Below are 19952 nucleotides of genomic sequence, written 5' to 3' on the forward strand. Positions count from 1 at the left end.
TTTCAGATCAAGTCCAACCGTTAACCCAGCACTGCCAAGGCCACCGCTAACCCCTGGCCCTGTGCTGCCAGGAAGAAGCAGGGATTATTCCCCACCTCCCCAGCCCGCAAAGAATAATCAGAAGCAGGTTCTGGTAATAAACCTAGCAGCACCCCAACATATCTACCCCACCGAGCCCCAGCAAGGCTCCCCTTCAGCACCCCCAGGCTGCAGGGAACAGCCTCGGGCAGCATTGCAAGCAGGATTTATAAATACACACCTCTGAAGCCAAACGGCCTTCAAATGCCTTTTCCTATTGACTGCTGTCACTCACCTCCATCCCAGGGAAGTCCATCCATGGTCCAGGTGCTCTGCTTTGCTGCAAACCTTCCCGGAGGGGAAGGGCTCCCTCCCACAGGCCCCCACTGGTGAGAAATCAAAGAATCGTTTTGGCTGGAAAAGCCCTTTAAGGTCATTGAGTTAACCCAGCACTGCCCGGGATGCTTCAACAGGGAGCAGTGATAAATCTGGATGGACATCGCTCAAGTACCCAAACACACCACAGCGACAGCCAGCACAACACCCAGACCAAGGAGCCTGCCGCTGGGCTCCTTCCAACTGCAAAACCAGAGTCAAAGAAGGAGGAGAGGCAAGAGAAGGCAGCTCATGGCAAGGAGGGGACGCGAGGACTTTCAATGGAAACAAGCGCTCTGCACCAGGCACAGGGCGCAAACCACCATCAGACTGGGAGGAAAACCAACAGGAGACCCGCACAACTTGACACCAGGAGGTACTTTCGCAACACCCCGTTGGAGCAGGTCCAGGGGAAGCCACGGGGATGGTCAGGGGCTGGGGCATCTCTGCTGGGAGAGCTGGGGTTGTCCAGCCCGGAGAGGAGAAGGCTCCGGGGAGACCTTACTGCAGCCTTCCAGCACTTAGAGGGGGCTCAGGAGAAAGATGGGGACAGAGTTTTTAGCAGGGCCTGTCGCGACAGGACAAGGGGGATGGTTTTAAACTCAAAGAGGGGAGATTCAGACTAGATGGAGGGAAGAAATGTTTTACGCTGAGGGTGGTGAGGCACTGGCACAGGCGGCCCAGAGAGGTGCCCGATGGCCCATCCCTGGGAACATCCAAGGCCAGGCTGGACGGGCTCTGAGCAACCTGATCCAGCTGAAGGTGTCCCTGCCCATGGCAGGGGGCTGGGCTGGAGGGACTTTGAAGGTCCCTTCCCACACAAACCATCCCATGATTGCTGCTGCTGGCTGATGCTCACCAATACCAGCATGTGGAGTTTACCTCGCTGCTGTGCTGAAAGCCCCCTGAAATGCAAGCTCCCGAGTGTTACAGCTGGAAGACCACGAGTTGCTTGTCAAAGGCAGCATGTAAAGTCAGGAATTAGTGGAAAACAAGATTCTTTGCACATGAAGTCACCCAGCCACACCAAAGCCAGGTCCATGGTGTATTAAGCACTGGGAAACCCCCGGGGGGGGGGGGGGGGGGCATCAGCTAGCCACAGCCCCCGTGGGCTGCTCCAAGTGACAACTATGAAGACAGCAGAACATTCAAGTTAATGGAAACAAGTCTTTATTAAGTAACTTTTAATATCAGAAAAATAAAACTCTTGTAATTCTCTTTACAGCAAATATATAATATCAGTGCTTTGGCCATCATAAGTTAAAGGCCCTTTATCATAAAATATATGGTTTTTAAACTTTACTCAAATTGAATTTATAATCCCTATGACCTCCCTACATATACATAACAAAAAGTGTAGTAAAATTAGCAAATACTAAACTATATTGGTAGTTTATCATTCTTAGTTTGTGGTTTATAGAAATGGTACACGCACCTAATGTCTGTTGGTTCCTTGGCTTATTAGTTGCAGTGTACGATGCAATAAAATACAAAATACATGCTTGGTGAACATTTGTTCATATCTACGAGACTGCGGCTAGAGATTAGGTTTCAATACTGACATGTAACTACTCTACAAGCAATTACAGCATTAAAGTTATGCAGTACATAATATGCCATCAAGGCAACTCTTATACTGAAAATCATAAAATAAAAACCGTTATTTGTAAACTTTTATACGAAATGTAACTCTTCAAGTGGAAATAAAAAATAAAATTTTCTGTATATTTACTAGTTCAATACACATAATTTCTTTTTTGTTATACTGAGAAAAAAGCTTTGTCTCGTTTTGGGAAAATAATGCTTAAAAAAAAAAATAGAAAAATCCACCAGAACTCCACTTTGTGTCTTTTTTTTGTTGTTTTAATATATGCCAGCACAGATTTGGGAATGCACTGAGGATGAAAAAGCTAGGAACATCCACAGGTTGAAATGTAAGAAGCACGTTCAGAAGACTTTTTTTTTTTTTCCCCTCCTTGTGATTGGAAAGAGTTTTGAAATGAAGTAAACTGATTGCAGAGCCCCTGTCACAGCTGCTGTCATGAATAATACAAGGGCACATACGCAACTCCCCCTTTTTCCTTTTCCTTACTAAAAATAAAGTATCTATTTATATATATGTGCAAGACAAATACAGATTGAACATAAAAATGCTTCACATTTTGAACTATATACTCTTTACAAATGTAATTTAAGAACAGCTTGATCAGACTAATGAACGGAATGTCAGCATCCTCAATGTAAGTCGAAGTATGTGCATCCCAAAGCCCTTACTGAAATGGGATGAAGCCAGACAGACTTTTCCACATTACACAAAGAAAAGCAGTGGGTAGGAATTCACAAACCAAGACGCTCCTGATCCTCTGAACATACTGCCCTTAACTTGTTGGACAAAATGGAGGTGCATCGGGCTGCTTCTCTTGCCCCACCTCACCTCATTATCTAAACCTGCCAATAACATAATCCATTTCAATAAATCAAACTATGCTTTTTTTTAAAAAAAGAAGTATTTGCAGTGCTGAAGAATTAGGCATAAGTTGTTGCATGAAGCAAAAAGAAAAAAAAATATTTCCCCAAACCTGTTTTTCAAAACTGGCAGTGTAAAGAAGGCAGCATTGGAAGTGTTGTTTGATATATTGATAATGCCACAAACTCTCCACAGCAGACGAGTACTTCTGCATTCAGGCAACGAGGTTCATTGCTGCCAGCACACAGAAGTCAAACGCTTAAAAGAGATCCTTTAGAAAGCCTGTAAAATTTGTTTTTTCAGTTGTGTAATTGATGAAAACTTCCCCTCCCTGTGCCAGACAATCACACCAGATGTATCTCTGCTAAACATGCCATCTGCTTACACTGAACCGGACAGAGACCACCTAGGCTTAGTGTTACCGTAGCAGCCTTTTGAGAAAGTAGAAATTTATTAACAACTTCAGCCTAATCCCAAGAAAGCCCAACAGTCAGAATTCATTAGGAAGTTTACTAGAGGGTACCATTACACCCATGCCTTTAAGAGTTTTTAAGAAGTCCATATACAATAATATCTATATATTTAAGAGTGAATTTGGATTGCCTGAGTAACAGCTGTCTGGCAAACGGGACACGATGGCGTTTCCTTTTCACAGATTTTGTTGGCACACTCCATGCAGAAGAGATTGTGGCCGCAGGGGACCAGGGCCGCAATGACTTCGCTCTCGAAGCAGATCACGCAGTCGTGCTTCCGTCTCGACTCGGGGGGCGAGCTGGACGTGGAGCCCCCGTTGGAAGAGGAATAGCTGTTGGTACCATTGGAAAAAGCGGGGATGTATATGGGAAGGCCGGCTTGGTGGCCAGTGCTAGGCGGGTCGCTCCTCACTCTCCTAGCCAGCGGGTGATCGAGACTTTCTGGAAACGTGGGTGACAGGCGAGGAGTAGACGGCTGGCTCCCTCGGCGCTGAGGCTTGGCGTTACTAGCAGGGTCGCTACCGAAGCCAGAGAGAGGGTTTACAGGTTCAAAAGGAGTCCAAATGGTTTGGGAAGGCGTCGGTAAGGAGTCATATGCGGGAGAGTCGACCGCAAGGTCTTCCGTGCCCACCGAAGGCAGTGCTTCTCCAAACCAGAAGTTGCCTGTGCTGAATGGACTCGTGGGGCTGAAGTCAGCCAATCTATTGCTTCCAAAATAGGAATCTGTGGAGCCACTTCCCAAGGAGCTGGAGCTGTCATTTCTATAATTAGAAATCATTCTGGTGCGGCTAGGAGGGACAAGATTAGAAGCAAGCCATGCAGACCCGAGAGTGCCACCTTCGAAGCTCACGTCAGTACCGTTGTAATGGAAATCGTTCTCTTCGTTCAGCTCTATGTAGTTCCCAGTACGCATGGCTATGTGCATCTCTATCTCCTCACGCGCGCGGTCGACGTTTTCGGGCATTCCTGTGACTTCGAAGACTGGCTCCTTGTCTCTGCTGGGAGTGACTATGTAGGTATGGGTCTGCTGCTGAATTCTTTTGATTGTAGCTCCTTTCGGTCCAACCACTAGCCCAACTACACGGTAAGGCACCCTGACTTGGACTGTCGTCTGACCTGGCAGGTTGGGGGTACATGGCAAACCTCCCAGGGCAGGGCCGTTCTTGTTGCGCGACGCTCTGATCATGGAGAAGTGTTCGGCAGCTGACAGAATTTCCCTTTTGGCCATGGCTACGTCCTCTTTTCGTCCAGTGACAACAAAGATGGGCTCTTCTCCACGAACGGGGGTCTTAATGTAAGTATTTGTCTTGGCCCGTAGTGCTTTTATTTTGCAACCTGTTTAAAGGAAATACATGCAAGTTTAGCGAGACATCTAAGTTTAGAAAGCCACAAGAAAGCAGTCTATTTTAAGCTGTTTGAGAGCTTCAAGAAACCATAGGGTGAAACCAGAAGCAGCTGTTTTCATCTCTGCAAGCCACATTACAGAAAGTGGTAACAACTTCTACCTATTATTTCCAAACAGACCTCTTGACACTTGGGAGCCACAAACTGTTTTAGCAACATTTCTTGGGCTGCTTTAGCCTATAATTTCCTCAATTACTATTAGATGGTGAACAAACGTGGATGGCTTTTTCTCTCCAAGAGCCACGCTTGTGATTATCCCATAAACATTGGTGGGTTTAAATTTTTTCCATCGATGGGGTATCCTTCAGTTATTTTTAAGATCCTGCAAAAAGGAGTCAAGGCGCACTCATTTGCGCACGTAACTCTACTGGTATGCTAGCCTTTCACTGACAAGCGTGACCTAAAACCAAATCAAACATTTACAAGCAAGAGAAGGGTATCTCAACCTCTGTAGGATATAGATAAAATTATTGAGTTACTGAGAACTCTTCATTTGCTTCCTGTTAGCAATAAATGTTATTTAAACCTTACTCTTCCCTGTGGGATGAAGGAGCTACTCCTTGAACTGTCAAGTAGGAGTTCAAGCGGTTTGTTGCATGCAAATAAGGCTTGCTATGTGATATTATGTGCCTACGTGGAATTTCTCTCGTTACCTGGGTAAACACAGTCTGAAAGAGAAGCACAAACTTAGCGGAACATTTGTCTCTGGTTTTTGGAGACTGAATTATAAAGTTTGCCAGGACACGGCGGTGGCAGGCTCTTTCCTTAGATGCTTACGGTGTTTTGGCGTGGTGCATACAGAAACACCTTCTACCCATCACAGGACCAGAACAGCAGGCAGCGCAAAATTAAGACACGCAAGCAGGTCCGTGACCTGCAAGAGAGCCTACTGGACTTAGTCTTAACTGAATTTCACCTATATTAAAACCAATTCAAAAGCACATCACCCTAAATGTCATTTTACAGCAAACCTCATCTTGAAATAACTGTAAGCAACATTTGCAGATCAAGTGCTTTTAAGCATCATTTCACTTGCAGAGTGAAATTTGTTCCCATTTTTCTCATTTACTTGAAGTACCTCATGTCTGGGTCCACAAAAGTGTCTCTCAAAATAGAATTGTGTCAGTCCCTCACACCCAAGTACCACTAGCAATAATTTTACAGTTCAAAGGCCAAAGATGCACTTTAGTCAGGACTATCTAGTAACAGAAAAAAAAGCAAATACACAGATGCAAGCTGGAATAGAGGGAAGGAAGGGCTGCTTGTTGCAGGGCCCCTGCACACAGCAAGGAAAAAAGCTGAACACAACAGCCCTTTGTTTCCAGGACACAGCTGGAGAGGAAGTTCATTATCTTCAACAGCTCGTCAGGAGGGCTCTCAGAGGCCCTACCTCCACCAGAAAGCGCAGGGAGGACCACGGGAGGGCTCCCGCAAGGCCAGGAGCGAGGCACAGGCAGATCTGCACAAAGAGGGGGACACAGACCCAGGAGCCCCACAAGTAGTTTGGCAAGCGCAGCAAGTATCTGCAGGGGAGAACAAACCCATGAGCCTCAACCTCCCAGGACAGCCCGCTGAGAAGGGCATTAGTGCTCTAGCAGATAAAAGAGGGGAAAAAATACAGACGTGAAGTAGCAAAGCAGAGAGCCTTTGAAGCCGTGCCATTTCCCTGCTCGTAACAGACAGCAGCACCTCGCTTTGGCAATTTGCCTTTACTCTCTCCACCTCTTTGTTTGCGTTTTTTCCTCTTAAGTACATCTGCTCACCCGCTCTGCTTCCCATTCCTCCACGGTTACTCAGAAAAGATGGTGGGCTCAAACCTTAAACCCGTAAGGATCCCTAAAATGGTGCTGATGAAGTTTTCACACCCATCAAGCCCTCTTTACTGGAAGACCTGAAACCAAAGTCATCTCCTGGTGGGTATTAATTATTTTCCAATTTACACGACTTATTTTCATTTACTCCACCCCACCCAAGTATATATCCTTATTTCCTAAAAACTACTGAGGCAGCATTTAAATACCAGGAGCATCTAGCACAAGACACACATGTATTAACAGCTATATAATTCTTTTCCATATGCCACAGTTCAGAGCCTACTTTATTCTAGATTCTGAAGCGCCTTAGCAATTCTTACAGTTTACATTTTAGACAAGATTTTCCCAATCTTTTAGAAGCCCAGATCAAGTGAAAAATCTGCACCTTCAGCTCCATTCCCCACGTGAGCTGCAACTCCCAGAGACTGCTTCGCCAGAGCCACATTTCCAAAGCACTCTGGTGCGAAGAAAAGCCTTCTCGCCTTTCTTCCGCAGGCTGCTGAATGATGCAGACCAAGGTGGGCAGAGCTTTTCTTTTAAGGCATGAGTCACATACCTAGAAAGCAGGGGCCAAACGCTGCCTCAACTCCCTGCAGTGGCAGAACAAGACTTTTCAGCATTGGAAAGATGGCTTCAATGGAAAGCCGACTCCGCAGACCGTCAAGGTCAACCCTCAAACTTGATCTGAAGTTAGGAAGAACTGAAGAAAGTCACCACATACAAAACCCAACATTTCTGAATGAGTCAGTCAACACCCACTGGGTTTTGTCTGCAAGGAGTGCTGGAAAACCCCGCAACAGCCAGTCATGTCAAAACGCGAGGTCAGTAGCCCATTCTACCACCTCTGAAGGATGATCTTTCTATTTGCTTTTACCCAGCTGCTCTGGCTTCCCACCCTCCCCCATCAGTCACTACACTGAGGCGATGATACAAAGCACGGCTGATCCCATCCCCTCTCCAACAACTCACAGCAACCAGAGGCACTGCGGCCACAATGACACAAGGTCGGTCAGCTATGAAGTCACGTGGCCAAAGGATGAATCAAGAAGTTTCCCAATCCCCTGAGCTAAGTAATCACAGAAAGACAAAGGGGAAAAAAACAAAACATACTGCCCCACACTTTTGTAATAAATCATCAGATCTTTGTATCCAAGATTCTGAAATACACAGATTAAAAAAAGCCTGAAAAGAGGACTTCTAGACTGGGAACTCAATATAATCAAACCTTTCAACGTAATTTTAGTTTTGGTATGATAATGGAAGTTATTCAATACAAGTTATCATGCTTGGTTCAGCAGCATAAGCACTCCTAAGCAGCATGTTCAGCCCTAAGTACATACTGACATAGTTGATGCAAACCCCTTTAGTTTTGCTTTTGTTTAGGTAAAGATTTAGTGCTTGCAAAGCTTTAGTACTTGCCTGCCCAGGCACCCGAGGAGGAGCTGAGCCTGTACCAAGCCCTGCAGGCAGCGTTCATCCTGTGCTGGCTGATTTGTATCATTCTTCTCAAGCCTCCTCCCCATTTTTCCCTTAAGAGGATTATCTGACTGAACATTTTAAACACACTATGAACGTTATACTCCCCAGGAAACTTAAAGGTAGCTCTGAAGGAACAGTTTACCTCACACAGCTGATTTAAAATGATCACATACTTTCTTCTGCCCTCCCCCCCCCCCCCCCCCCCCCCGGAAGTGAGAGTGAGATGTAGCAGCCACAGCACCCACAGTCCTTACCCATCGCAGCACCAGCCAGCTCAGCCTTCACTCCGACTTTCACCTTTCATCATCACAAACGGGACAAGGTAAGTCAAACCCAGTACCAGGCCACTTACTCCACGAGGGAAACTCCCTGGTGGTGCCGGCAGAGCCAAGTGACCGCAGCGGGAACACTGTGCACGCCTGCCTCATGCCACGCCAGCGGGCCTGCTGCCATGGACCACCAGCAAAAGCATCCCCCTGACTCCTCTGCCCAGGAGAAATGGAACCTTCCTCTCCATTTCTTTCTTCTGCTGAATTCACCCCAGTGCCACACACTGGGAATGGGACAAGGATTGATTGACAGATGAGGATCCTTTCGTTACATGGTCTCTTCCAATGGGAAGGGAGTCCTTCATGCTTCTCAGTACCAATATTGGCAAAATGCAGCCTGTCAAAGCAGAGAAGCAGGGACACACACTTCATACCCACGTCCCTCCTCCAGCTCTTGCCAAACACTGTGAAACTGGGCTTCAGGCATGCACAGGAACCCAAACCTTCTTACCATCACGTCTGTTTAACCTTGCCTCCTCAATTACATAGGGCTTTAGGAAAAAAAATCCTGAAAAAAAAAAAGTTTACCTAAATAGAAACCCAAAGGGCACGGTGGGTAAAAATTCAGCACGCAGTCCCTGTGAACCACAGTCAAATGATGATACCAGTTTCTTCTCCTCCCCTGCTCCTGCCAAGTACCTAGCTACAAGAGAACCTCCTGTAGCTCCTTAGACACACAAGCCCTGTGGGAAGCCACGGGTACCGCCTGGACTGTCAGAGCAGCGAGCAGGGTGAAGCTGCATTAGCCCCAACTCCTCTCTGACGCAGAAGGCAGGGCTGATGAGCAGCCCCGACCAAACCTGCCATCCTCCAACTTGGCCCCAGAGCAACTGCAGGCAAAGCAGAGATCTCGCAGATAGGCCTCCGCAGCTCATCAGCTCTAAAGACAAAGCCCTAGTTCACAGGAATATATTTTTCAGTAGCTTTGCCGTTATCTGAAGAAAGGCAATACTGTATTACAGCCTCCACTCTGCATACAGTCTTCAGCACCCTAACCACCGATTTTGCAATATGCTGACACCACGCAAGGAGGCAGCGACAGAATAATTAGTGGCATCGACCTGGAACCACAAGTTGCTGGTAGAACCGTGACTAATTCCTTCCCTAGAAAGTAAGGGCAGGGTCTGGGAAGTCCCCGCAGGGGATGGCACAGCGGTGCCAGGCCGGCCAATGTGAGAGGGGACTGCACAGGGATTTGTTTTCTCTGAACCTGCAACTGTTGTGTATGGACAGAGCTTTAAAAGTAGAGCCTGTTAAGCTGGCACAGCCCTTATTTCATTGCCAAGTTGCCACAAGCTTTTAATTGGAGAGTGAGAACTCCTGCAGCTAAGGTAAGGAAGATTTGCAGAGACTGAAACACTGGGTGTACCAGAAAGCGAACAGCTGCTGGGTCTGCCGAGCATAACACTGCCCACCTGATTAACAAACAAAGAAAAATTAATCTACTTCATTAAGAATGACTGCTGTACGTGTTTTTCAGCAGAGCTGTTTCATTCCCACGGGTGGTACAAGCTGCATTCTTTTGCTTAAACACTGAATGCTCCCTCTCCGATGTGACATGGCTAAAAACATCTATCCGGTTTGTGATCATACAATATATGCCCCACTTACTAATCAGAGATGAAGCGGCATTGGACAGAAAATAAAATCCTATTCCAAGTTGTTTAATGATTAAGCCTCCTTAAGCAGGCTGGCTACCCAAGAAAATTAAGACCAGAACATTTCTTGCACTCCACTAGGTTATTAAAAGTCATATGACATATACTACCTGTTGTCTGGTCAGTTGATGGACTGACTCTGGTTCACCTTTTGCCTAAGATCAATTGATTCATCTCACACCTTGTTTTAATTCATGGACTGGAGAACTTCAGCTCCCAACAATACTGTTTTTTCAACTGGCTGTTGAACATAGCTAGTGGATTAAAGGAAGACAAAGAAAGTAATTTCTCCACACTTGCAAAAGATGATGATCTGTACAAAAAACTAGATCTATGTACTCAGGCAGCTACTTATCAGCTATTACTTATTTATTCTTTTCATTTTTGATTTTAGGAATGAAGGCTGTAAAAATATCGCTTCTAAACTTTGTTTTTGAACAATTTTAGGAGACAGGCTTAACCTGGATAACAATTATCAATCAGAATTTTTTGAATGCAAGTTCTCATTTATTTTTATGCAGCTTTCCATACAGCAAGTTGCAGAAGGTAAACTGAGAGACACCTCACCGCAGAGCACAGCATCCATCCTGAAGACAGGACTAGACCAAGCACCAACGGCTTTAACGGCTCCCCATTAGCATTCTATAGCGCAGATAATAGTCTGATCACTATTTGGGTTAATTAGACAGTAAGATTAGGGCTCCCCTGTGACAACTAGACATGATACATGCCAGAGAGCTAACAAATATGAGTACACCATGAGACAGGAGCAGCTTGCAGCTGGGATTTGCTCAGGCTCACGGGGCAGGCTGCTGGCAGGTTTGGAAACAGGAGGTGACAGTCTCCAAAGAAGAGAGCAGGCTAACTGCTTAAACGGGCACACAGACATGGGCAGATTTTAAGGAACAGCTGTTTTGTTCACCACCTCACAAACCAAAGCGATCTCCTCCTCCCTGGTGGTACTCGAAACAAAGTTCCTTGGAGATGTCTGCATGAAACACACAAGTAGAGTCGTGAGATTAACGTCCCTGGGCAAAGGCTCTTCCTGCAGGCTACCCAAGTGCTAGCATGTGCTCCTGCTCTTCACTGGGTTGCATTTTTTAGAGGACATTTCCTATTTAGCACAGTAAGGATGCCTTGTAATGAGAACCCACCAAGCAGAGCTTCTTCCCAAATTTACAGTCCAAAATGTGATATGGATATCATTGCAACCCAAAACTTGGGAACAAAGTTCTGACTTCCTGCACTGGAGTGTGGCTGTATTAATGGTTGCAGACAACGACTGTACCTGAGAAGTGCTGTACCTTGGTAATGACCATCTTTCACTTCTAACTGTAATGACACCACAATAAGTAATGCTACAAGTAGGCACATTAGTGACATTAGTGTAGAGGAGAAAGAGAAACTCAACTGACAGCCACTCTGATAAAGTTACTCTAAGAGAAGGAAAGAAGACATACAGGTCTCTCACAAAAAAATAAAAATTAGAGCATTTTATACCAAAGACATTTTTCCTACCTCCTGACCCCATCATTAACTTACCACTGCAATCAAAGGCTTTTAGTTACACTGCAGTTACCAAACCCCCATGCCTGCCTGTGGGACATTTCAATATGACTCACGCTATATATAGCGACCGAGACTGCTCCCATTATAATTCCATCACACTTACCCACTTTTGGGGAGCAACTGACCACTTACGTCGCTTTGTATTTTTTACATGTTCAAATGCTAAGAGGAGACATGACTTTCCTACTTGTCATCATCCAGCTGGGTTTTTAGGCTAGATACTTTCCAGACCTGCACTTCAAGTCTGAACGCACCAGGCACCGCAGCCACATGGGCTCGCTTAGGTACCGGGAAGCAGGACAACCTGGAGATCCCGAGTACTTCAACTGAGAGCCAAGGAATCACAGTCAACTACTTGGCTGTGCCAGACCACAGGGAGCAGGATTTTGGTTGGCCCTACTGCTGCCAAGCTAACAGGTGGGAAGAGGTCAGCTTTAAGTGTCTCCGATGATGCTGAGGAAGCTTCCCAAGATAGTTTGTGAACTCTCAGGGACACTTCCCTTTTCTGGGAAACAAAAGCCCTGGCTACAGAACCACACAGAAACTCTTTACTGAGGATTTCTTAGTTATGCATCAATTTATCAATCCATTTAGATATCAATCCTGTACAGAATGAAGTAGTCAGCCTGCACACTGTTTCTTTTCTCTATCAGGCTGGGACAATCTCTCAAATCAGCAATCTTACCGGCAGAGGAATATTCCAATTCCCAAGACAGACTGCAACTCAGTAAACAAGTTACATGCTGCAAAAGAGCTAGAGGGCAGCAACTTATATTATTAATTACTTGCACTACTGCAGCACCAGGCCCATGGCAGCAGCTGCTGAGCATAATTAGAAAGATTCAGTGGTAGAAAAGCGATCATTATGAGAGAGATTACATCCAGGCAGCTACAGGAAAACAGTTGTTTCCATTAGGAACACTCATCTAGTGAATATAACAGATTGGTGCAAGCAACAGGATTGGGAAAGCTGACCTGCCAAAGGAGGCTACTAAAAGGGACCACCACTCAACACGCCACACAGCGTGCCACGATGGCCAGTAAAAGGAAGATTGCAAAAAACCTATGCAAATCTTCACCTGCACCCAATCCTCGATTCAAAAGTGCTGTGACACCTGTTTTTTCACACACAAAAATCCTACGGTATATTGTAAAATGAACTAGAAGGTAAAGAGTAAGAGATACTGTGTTGTTGTTCAAAGGAGCAGCAGAGAACTCTGTGCAGGCTGCAGAGCTACCGACTCATATCAGTGAAGGAAACTCAGATCTCAGACGTTGGCGAGATCTCATGAACTTAAAGGAATACCTGCAAGAGAGAGAAAAGGAAGACATTCTTAAAGAGTAACTGAAATTTGAAACAAATGCTTGATTTACAGCTTTTTGGTCTTGCCTTTGATTAAATAATAATTAAAAAAAATTATGTTCTAGTGCTCAGCAGCCTTTTTTTCTTACAGCGAGTTTGCAACCCTACTCCTGTTAAATTTTTTTGCCTGCAATGAGGAATTGGCTCTGTGGGGTGGAGATATTGCATGAAAAACAAATTTAAGATCTCTGAGATGTCCAACACTTCATTTAGAACAAAGCTTCTCTTCCAGAAATTCAGACCACAGTGCACCAGAAGAGAGAGCAGCATGAGCTAAGACAGGGAAACACACAGTATCTGCTGACTTTAACAGCTTAAAAAAACATTTCATCACCGTTTTCTCATGCCACAGACAGGTTAGCCCAGTGCAGTTCGGAAGCACATTAATCATGATTTCTTTTGTATGCGCATGTCAAACTTTACAAAACCCATACTCTTTCAGAACACAGCTATTTTACAAGAAAAACAATAAGGACCAGAGGCTTAGAAACTGCATTTTACCTTGCAGTATTTATATTATTTTAATTTCAGCTTCATAAAAAAAAAATCTTACTTATGCAGGTATTCATATGTTAAAATCTACAGAATTTCTGGCAGACTACAAAAGAGAAAAAAAATATCTCCAGCATGCACTGTTTGGTGTGCTTCCCACCCAACAAGCCAGACAAGAGCAGCATTTATGACTGAGGATTTATGATCCCAGCTGGAGAACCTGCACCCTTCTGACACACTTTGCAACTCGAGTTGGAACTTTGCATAGCACAAATGACAAATAGCAGAACTGAAATGATGTTTGTCACACAGTACCAGAGCAATAAACCACCGAAACTTCAGCAGTGACTGCAGACTGTGCCAGGCCACGGTATGCTCATGTTCCTGGAGTTCCAGGCTCTAAAAATGACAAGACTTCCAACTTCTTAGAAAAACAGCTTTTGTAATGGATTTCAACAAATGCCTCAAGTTTTCTTTCAGTCTTTAGAACAAGCCATTTAATACAGCATTTATTAACCTGCTTGTTATAGAAGACGCAAAAAAAAAAGTCATCTGAAGTTTAACTGCCTTTTCAGCTTTCACTTAAAATAAGTCAGCTGAACCTGTGGTCTTTGTGGCAATCAGCTGACACCAAGATACATGATGACTTCACTCACACAAATTAAACTTATTCATGAGAGTGGAAATCTTAGAGCATCCAGTTTTAAAAAACAACAATATGCAACTCAGACTAGTTAACTATGCTCACGCTGACTACTTCTTACAGGTCAGGAATTAATAACCAGTCACGGCTACATAAGTATTGTCAGTAATTCAGTAACATTATTATCACAACCCACCGAGACATAAAACCAGACATACAGTTCTTTCTGAAAGGACTATAATTATCTCACCATAGGACATTTATGTACTGTACTCAGCTAACACAAGTATTTGCTCCAGGATTGTTTTAGCACTGTTTCCACTCCCCGAGAGCAATAGCTATTGTTTTTATTTGGCTGTTCATCTCTGCCAGATAGTTATCGGCTACCAACAACTTAATAAGAATTTGTTTTGTTGTTTCAACTTACAGGACTATTTTAAGCAAAGTAGTATTTTGCTCAAGAGCCCACATTCAAAAGCAAAGAGCAAAAAGGAGCCCAAGATCATTAAATATGCATAAAAATGTTATTTTAGTTGCAAGGCTGTCTCATGCACAGCAGTTTTGTCATTATCGATTTAATCAGTGAAATAGGATGATATCATTCCTCCTCCTCTTACTCATCTGGGGTTTGGAGACCGCCCTGCCCGTTTCAAGTTCTGCAGCCATCATCCAAACTATGTGTACTGAAGGAAGAGAAGCATCACGCTTTACAGTTAAGTAGCTTCAACTCGAGCGATGTCTTAGACAAGAACAGTATTGTCAGCTTCATCAAGGATATAAATGCTTGGGAAATCTCGTTACTTGGACAGTCACAATGCTGGAACACATTAGCAAATATATTCCAGCAATCATTATCTGAAGACAGTGAATACACTCAGGGATGCAGCATCTCCCTACAGGACAGACTTTTGTCCCTTCCAGCATCTCTCAAGTTTTCTGTTCATGTCTTCAGACACCATCCCTCTCTCGTGCATTATTCAAAAGAGCTTTTAGTGTTTAAACATGTCTTCTTTTTTTAGCATAAAGAGAGTAGTGGGGAGCACTAAAGACTCCAGTGAAACTTGTCAAATCCTTCTCAATGCCCACCAAGCCATGGCAGGACTACTACAGAAAACCACCATCACCAACTTTATGTATGGGAAACAGTTTTCAGGTGATCCACTGCAGACTTTCAGAAGTCCTTCACATGCTTTAGAGATTAAAAAAAATAGAATCTTCCAAGTTGGACCGCCACAAGTTTTTTTAAGTCTGGATACACACTTATATAATTTTGGGTATACTCCCTATGCCAGCTTTTCTCAGTCAAACAAGGTCACCTCCTCAGCAATGCAGCTTTCTTGCTACCACTTCTCAAAAGCACTTTCTCCAACTTTTTTCTTTTTTAACCCAATGCAACTTTGTGCATGCAGGATTTTTTAGCTGCTGACAGCAAAGGAAATCACTTTTCTGATCAGCATGATGACTGGCCAACTTACTGAAGGTTGGATTCAACAGCTAGTTCAAATTCATACAGGAAGCCTGTACAATGCCATGAATGGAATCTAGTTTTCCTGGCTTCCAGTCACATGCCTTTAGAAGAATAAAAGGATACAAATATCTCCTCCTTTGTTGCTCACCTTTGAGATTCTTCCACTTCAAAGACTACAAAGAATTATATTACACTACGCCAACCACTGTCCGTCAGCTTAATTTTGGAGGGTACAAGTGGAATAAAAAAAAAAAAATGTTGAGGACATCTAAGATTCAAAAAACACCCAACAACAAAAATAAGCACAGGAAACTCACCAGGTTTCAGAGATACTACAGAACTTTTTTTATTATTATTTAAGAAGGAATTCCTACAAGTCATTAAAAGAAAATCCTACTTAAGCCTTTTCCAGTGATACAAAAGCTTCCAGCAACAACACACTGAACTACTGCCACAATAACTAACCCAGCAGCCTCCAACGTAGCTTCACAAGAAAACAGTCAACCACAAAGTACGTTTCAGGCACTTCACACCTTCCAAAGCTGCCACATCCCACATCTGTGCACAGCTACCAGCACAGATTCGGCAAGAGCATCTACCCAGGTGGGAACCTGCAACATAGTGACCTTGAGCGGGGCTGTGGGAGCACCACTTCAGCACCTGAAGTGCTATATTTCCGAAGCTTGCACATAATTGGAAAAAGTGTTACATGCAAGCACTGTCAAGGTTTTTGCTTGTCTACAGCTCTCTTGGGAATTGGGGGCTCCTTCAGTCTGATACTGTGTCTAGAAATTCTCTTCCTCCATGCAAAAAAATTAAATTTGGATAAAGAATACTATGGAATTCTGGTTATCATTACTCTTTCAATTAGGGGGTTAGGACTTACAATAAACATGTTTTCAGACACAGCAGCGGGGCCTCCAGCAAAGCCTAGATCAAACTCAGCACTCATGGTATTTCAGAGCTGATGTTTTTGGGCCGCAGACATTTCAAGTTCTTTTTATACCTCACGAAGACAGCAACAGAAAGAATATAAACTTAATCTTCGTGAAAATCCATCAGAAGTAACATTCCAATTGCATCACCCTTACATAATTACATATTAAAGTATTACAGCATAGAGGAGCCTGGCATAAAACTTCAGCTGAATTTGTTCGAGACAGTGCAACCAGCTGGTTACGGTGCATGCTAGGAAGAGAATATGCAGCACCTTCATTTTTAGAGAGCAGAACAATCAGCAAAGGATGCAGCTTCAGCCAGCCTTGCTCAAAGCAGACCAAGCTGCGCTACAGCTGACACCACTTTGCTGGGCTAGAGCACAGACAGACACACACAAAGCAGGTGGGTGAGAGCACAAGAGCCTCTAGCCCATGCCGTCAGCCAGCACAGCTCTGGGCCATAAAAGGAGATGCAAGGACTAGTATTTCTAAGAAATCTGGCAAATATTTAATGGAACTAATACAAGTTATGTAAGTCAGTCTCTAAATGTTAAGTCTCCATCGAATGAGAATTTTGGAGGACCTCCTTACACAAAGCTTTTGGGCAAGTATATTTGGTAATGATTTTTTTAGTTCTCCCTCCACTCCTTCTGCTCCTTCCCCTTTTGTAACCCTAATTCTTTTTATGATACAATCCCTCCCCACAGAGGCTAAATATTTTATCACAAGCTAAACAGTGTGACATCAGATAAGAAATAAAAGCAGAAGCAGCAAATGAACTCTTCAGGAACAGTGATCCTATTTTTTATGCAAACTCCATTCTCTTGTTTTTAAGGGACTCAAGTACTGAAAAATACACAACTGAGAACAATCCTGATCTGGTGGAGAATAAACACAGCAGCCTGACCAGTCCTTGAAGCCCAACAGTTTGTATTTCTCATTTAAAGGGCTGCAGCAATAACAGTTTTCAGTCCTGTTTTCCACCCTCCTGCACCCCGCCATCCCCAATGACATATGAGCAAAGACTCAAGACATTCAAACACTATTTCTTGGAAAAGATATTTTCTGCTTAAAAGGATGGACTTGTCTGCATCAGAGGAAGCTACCTGCCAATTTCTGCAGCACAGCTGTTGGTTCTCCTTTGACACACCCAACAAAAACCCCACCCTTGACTGCTAAAATCCTAAAATAAACACAGCAAGAGGAAAAAAGAAAAAAAGTCTGCCTAAGCATCAGTGTTCAGTGGGCATTTTAGTACCACATTGGTTTAGACTGGTTTTTACCACTTCGTCCATATTCCAGGGAAAAAAGGAAACAAAAGCCACACTGATGTAGAGACCAGACAGCATAACCACTTGTTATCAGAGCTGATCAGCAAACGAGACACACCACCCCCAAACCAATAAAGAGTAACACACACACAAAAAAAAAAGGAAGAGGAAGAGAGTGGCAACTTCATTGTCTGCTTTTCCACACCTACACTCGACACTGCTCAGCACTTCTCCTGATGCACAAAAAGTGCTTTTAATATTAGGTTCACTGCCAGAGAACTGGCGCAAAACATCATCTTTCTAACTCCTCCAAGCACTGCTCCCACAAGACCACATGAAAGGCCAAAACCGAACATGACATCACCGATATGACCTTATCCTAACAGCGTAACAGAGACCCAGGGAGTCTAGCAAGAGCAATCAACAGGAAGCCACAACCCCAGCAGAAAGACAAGAGCTTCCACCCAGAAGAGGGCTGCATGTGGCTCCTTTCTCCATCTTGCTGGCCCCAGAGGTCCCACTTTGCCTCAGTGTGCTCCATGGGAAGCTGTAGGAAGAGTGTCAGCCCAGGGCCTGCTCTGCCGGGCACGTTAAGAGGCCTTCACCCCAAAGTCTCTGTAAAACACAGTCCAAAGTTCCTGGGGTGAAGCGTGGCTTCCTTCCGAGGGCCACAAGCTGAGCATCGCTGAGGACCAAAGCCTGTGCCAACACCTACCTGCCCACGGCCACACTACACACTGTTTTACAGCCAAAATTAACCATAAGCCAAGGTCTGAGCGAAGCCAGTGCTGGCTCTCGGCTCCTCCAGCAGGGCCGCCTGTCCCCGCTGGGGAAGCCGGGGTGTGGAAACGAGGTAGGCCCCAGGGCCACGAAGCCCCTACCGAGGTGAGGGGGCTCCCCTAGCCGCCTCCCCCCCATGGGGTGCTGCGGCCAGTGGCCTGCCCCGAACCCCGGGGGCCGGGCAGGTGGCCCAGGCCTCGGCCCGGCCGCCCCCCCCCCCCCGGGGGTACCCCCCGCCCCGCTGCCCCACTCACCCTGGCGACCCACGATCTCGGCCACATGCTCGGAGCTGGGCACGGGCACGCACTCGGTGGTGTTGACGCTCTTTCGGCGCAGCAAGGCCGCCTGTTCGCCGTTGAGGCCCGCCGCTCCCCCGCCGCCGCCGCCCAGGCCGCCGCCGTAGGCGTGGGACAGCATCGCCGCCATCATGCCCTGAGGATCGTCCGCCCCGCAGAGCACCCCCGCCACCTCCTGCGCATCGAAGGAGGACGAGAGCAGGACGGAGCCCAGCCTCGGCAGCAGCGGGAGCGGCTGGGAGGGCGAGGAGGACGAGGAGAGCAGCAGCAGCGCGGCCGGGTCCTCCTCCTCGTCCTCCCCCGCCAGCAGCTCCTCCTCCAGCTCCAGGTCTCCCTCGTCCCCCGCCGCCGCCTCCTCCTCCGCCTCGCCAGGCCCCGGCTCTCCGGAGGGATCAGGCAGCGGCACTATGCCCGTCCGCCGCCGCCGGGCTTGCCGCCGGGCCGCCCCCACCTCTCCGCCGCCGGCAGCGGGCAGGCCGCAATCGCGGAGGCCGAGAGCGGCTAGGCGCTGCTGGAGCAGCAGCAGCGGCGGGTGGTGCGAGGGGAGGCGCGGCGGTTCGGCGGGCTCGGCGGCGGGGGAGGCCGCGGCTGGGGAGGCCGCGGCGGTGCTGCCGCTCGGCATGGCGAGGGAGGCGGTGCGGGCCAGGGTTAGCGGCGCCGGGCCGCCATGCCGCGGCGGGCAGCGAGCGTGGCGGGCGCGGCCTGGGCACGGGGGCCGCGCTCTTCAGCGCGCCTTTTGTCCCATGGCGCTCCCCTCGGCGGCGGCCGCGGGCGGCGGCGGCGGCGGCGGGGGCGGGGCGAGCAGGAGGAGGAGGAGGAGGAGGCGGTGCCGGCCCGCCCCGCGCTTGCAGCTCCGCCATTGGGCGGTGGAGCCGGTTCCTGGGCGGGGCCGAGGGGTGGGCGGGGCCTTTGGGTGTGGCGGGTGGAGGCCGTTACCCGCCCCCCTCAGGCCCCCAGGGAGCCTGCGCCTGGTCGGGGGCTGTGAGGGGGGCTGGGGGGGGGCCGGGGTTCAACCCGCCCGCCTTGGTGAAACGGGGCGAGAACGAAAATACATTAAAAAAAATCACAAACCAAATGAAATCAAACCAGAAGTCATTGATAGATCCTCGTGTTTC

The 19952-nt window shown here is 46.6% G+C and overlaps 1 protein-coding gene across 1 annotated transcript; it reads right to left on the reverse strand.

Annotated features, from left to right (window-relative positions):
• Positions 1 to 1546: 1546 nt before the first annotated feature.
• Positions 1547 to 19618, reverse strand: MEX3C (mex-3 RNA binding family member C). The gene is made up of 2 exons (XM_037373877.1): positions 18796 to 19618; positions 1547 to 4668 (listed from the first exon to the last, which is right to left on the reverse strand). The coding sequence occupies exons 1-2, from the start codon at positions 19457 to 19459 to the stop codon at positions 3443 to 3445; spliced, it is 1890 nt and encodes a 629-aa protein (XP_037229774.1). The 5' UTR covers positions 19460 to 19618; the 3' UTR covers positions 1547 to 3442.
• Positions 19619 to 19952: the final 334 nt, after the last annotated feature.

Source organism: Falco rusticolus, chromosome Z, assembly GCF_015220075.1.
Source record: "Falco rusticolus isolate bFalRus1 chromosome Z, bFalRus1.pri, whole genome shotgun sequence".
Taxonomy (NCBI): Eukaryota; Metazoa; Chordata; class Aves; order Falconiformes; family Falconidae; genus Falco; species Falco rusticolus.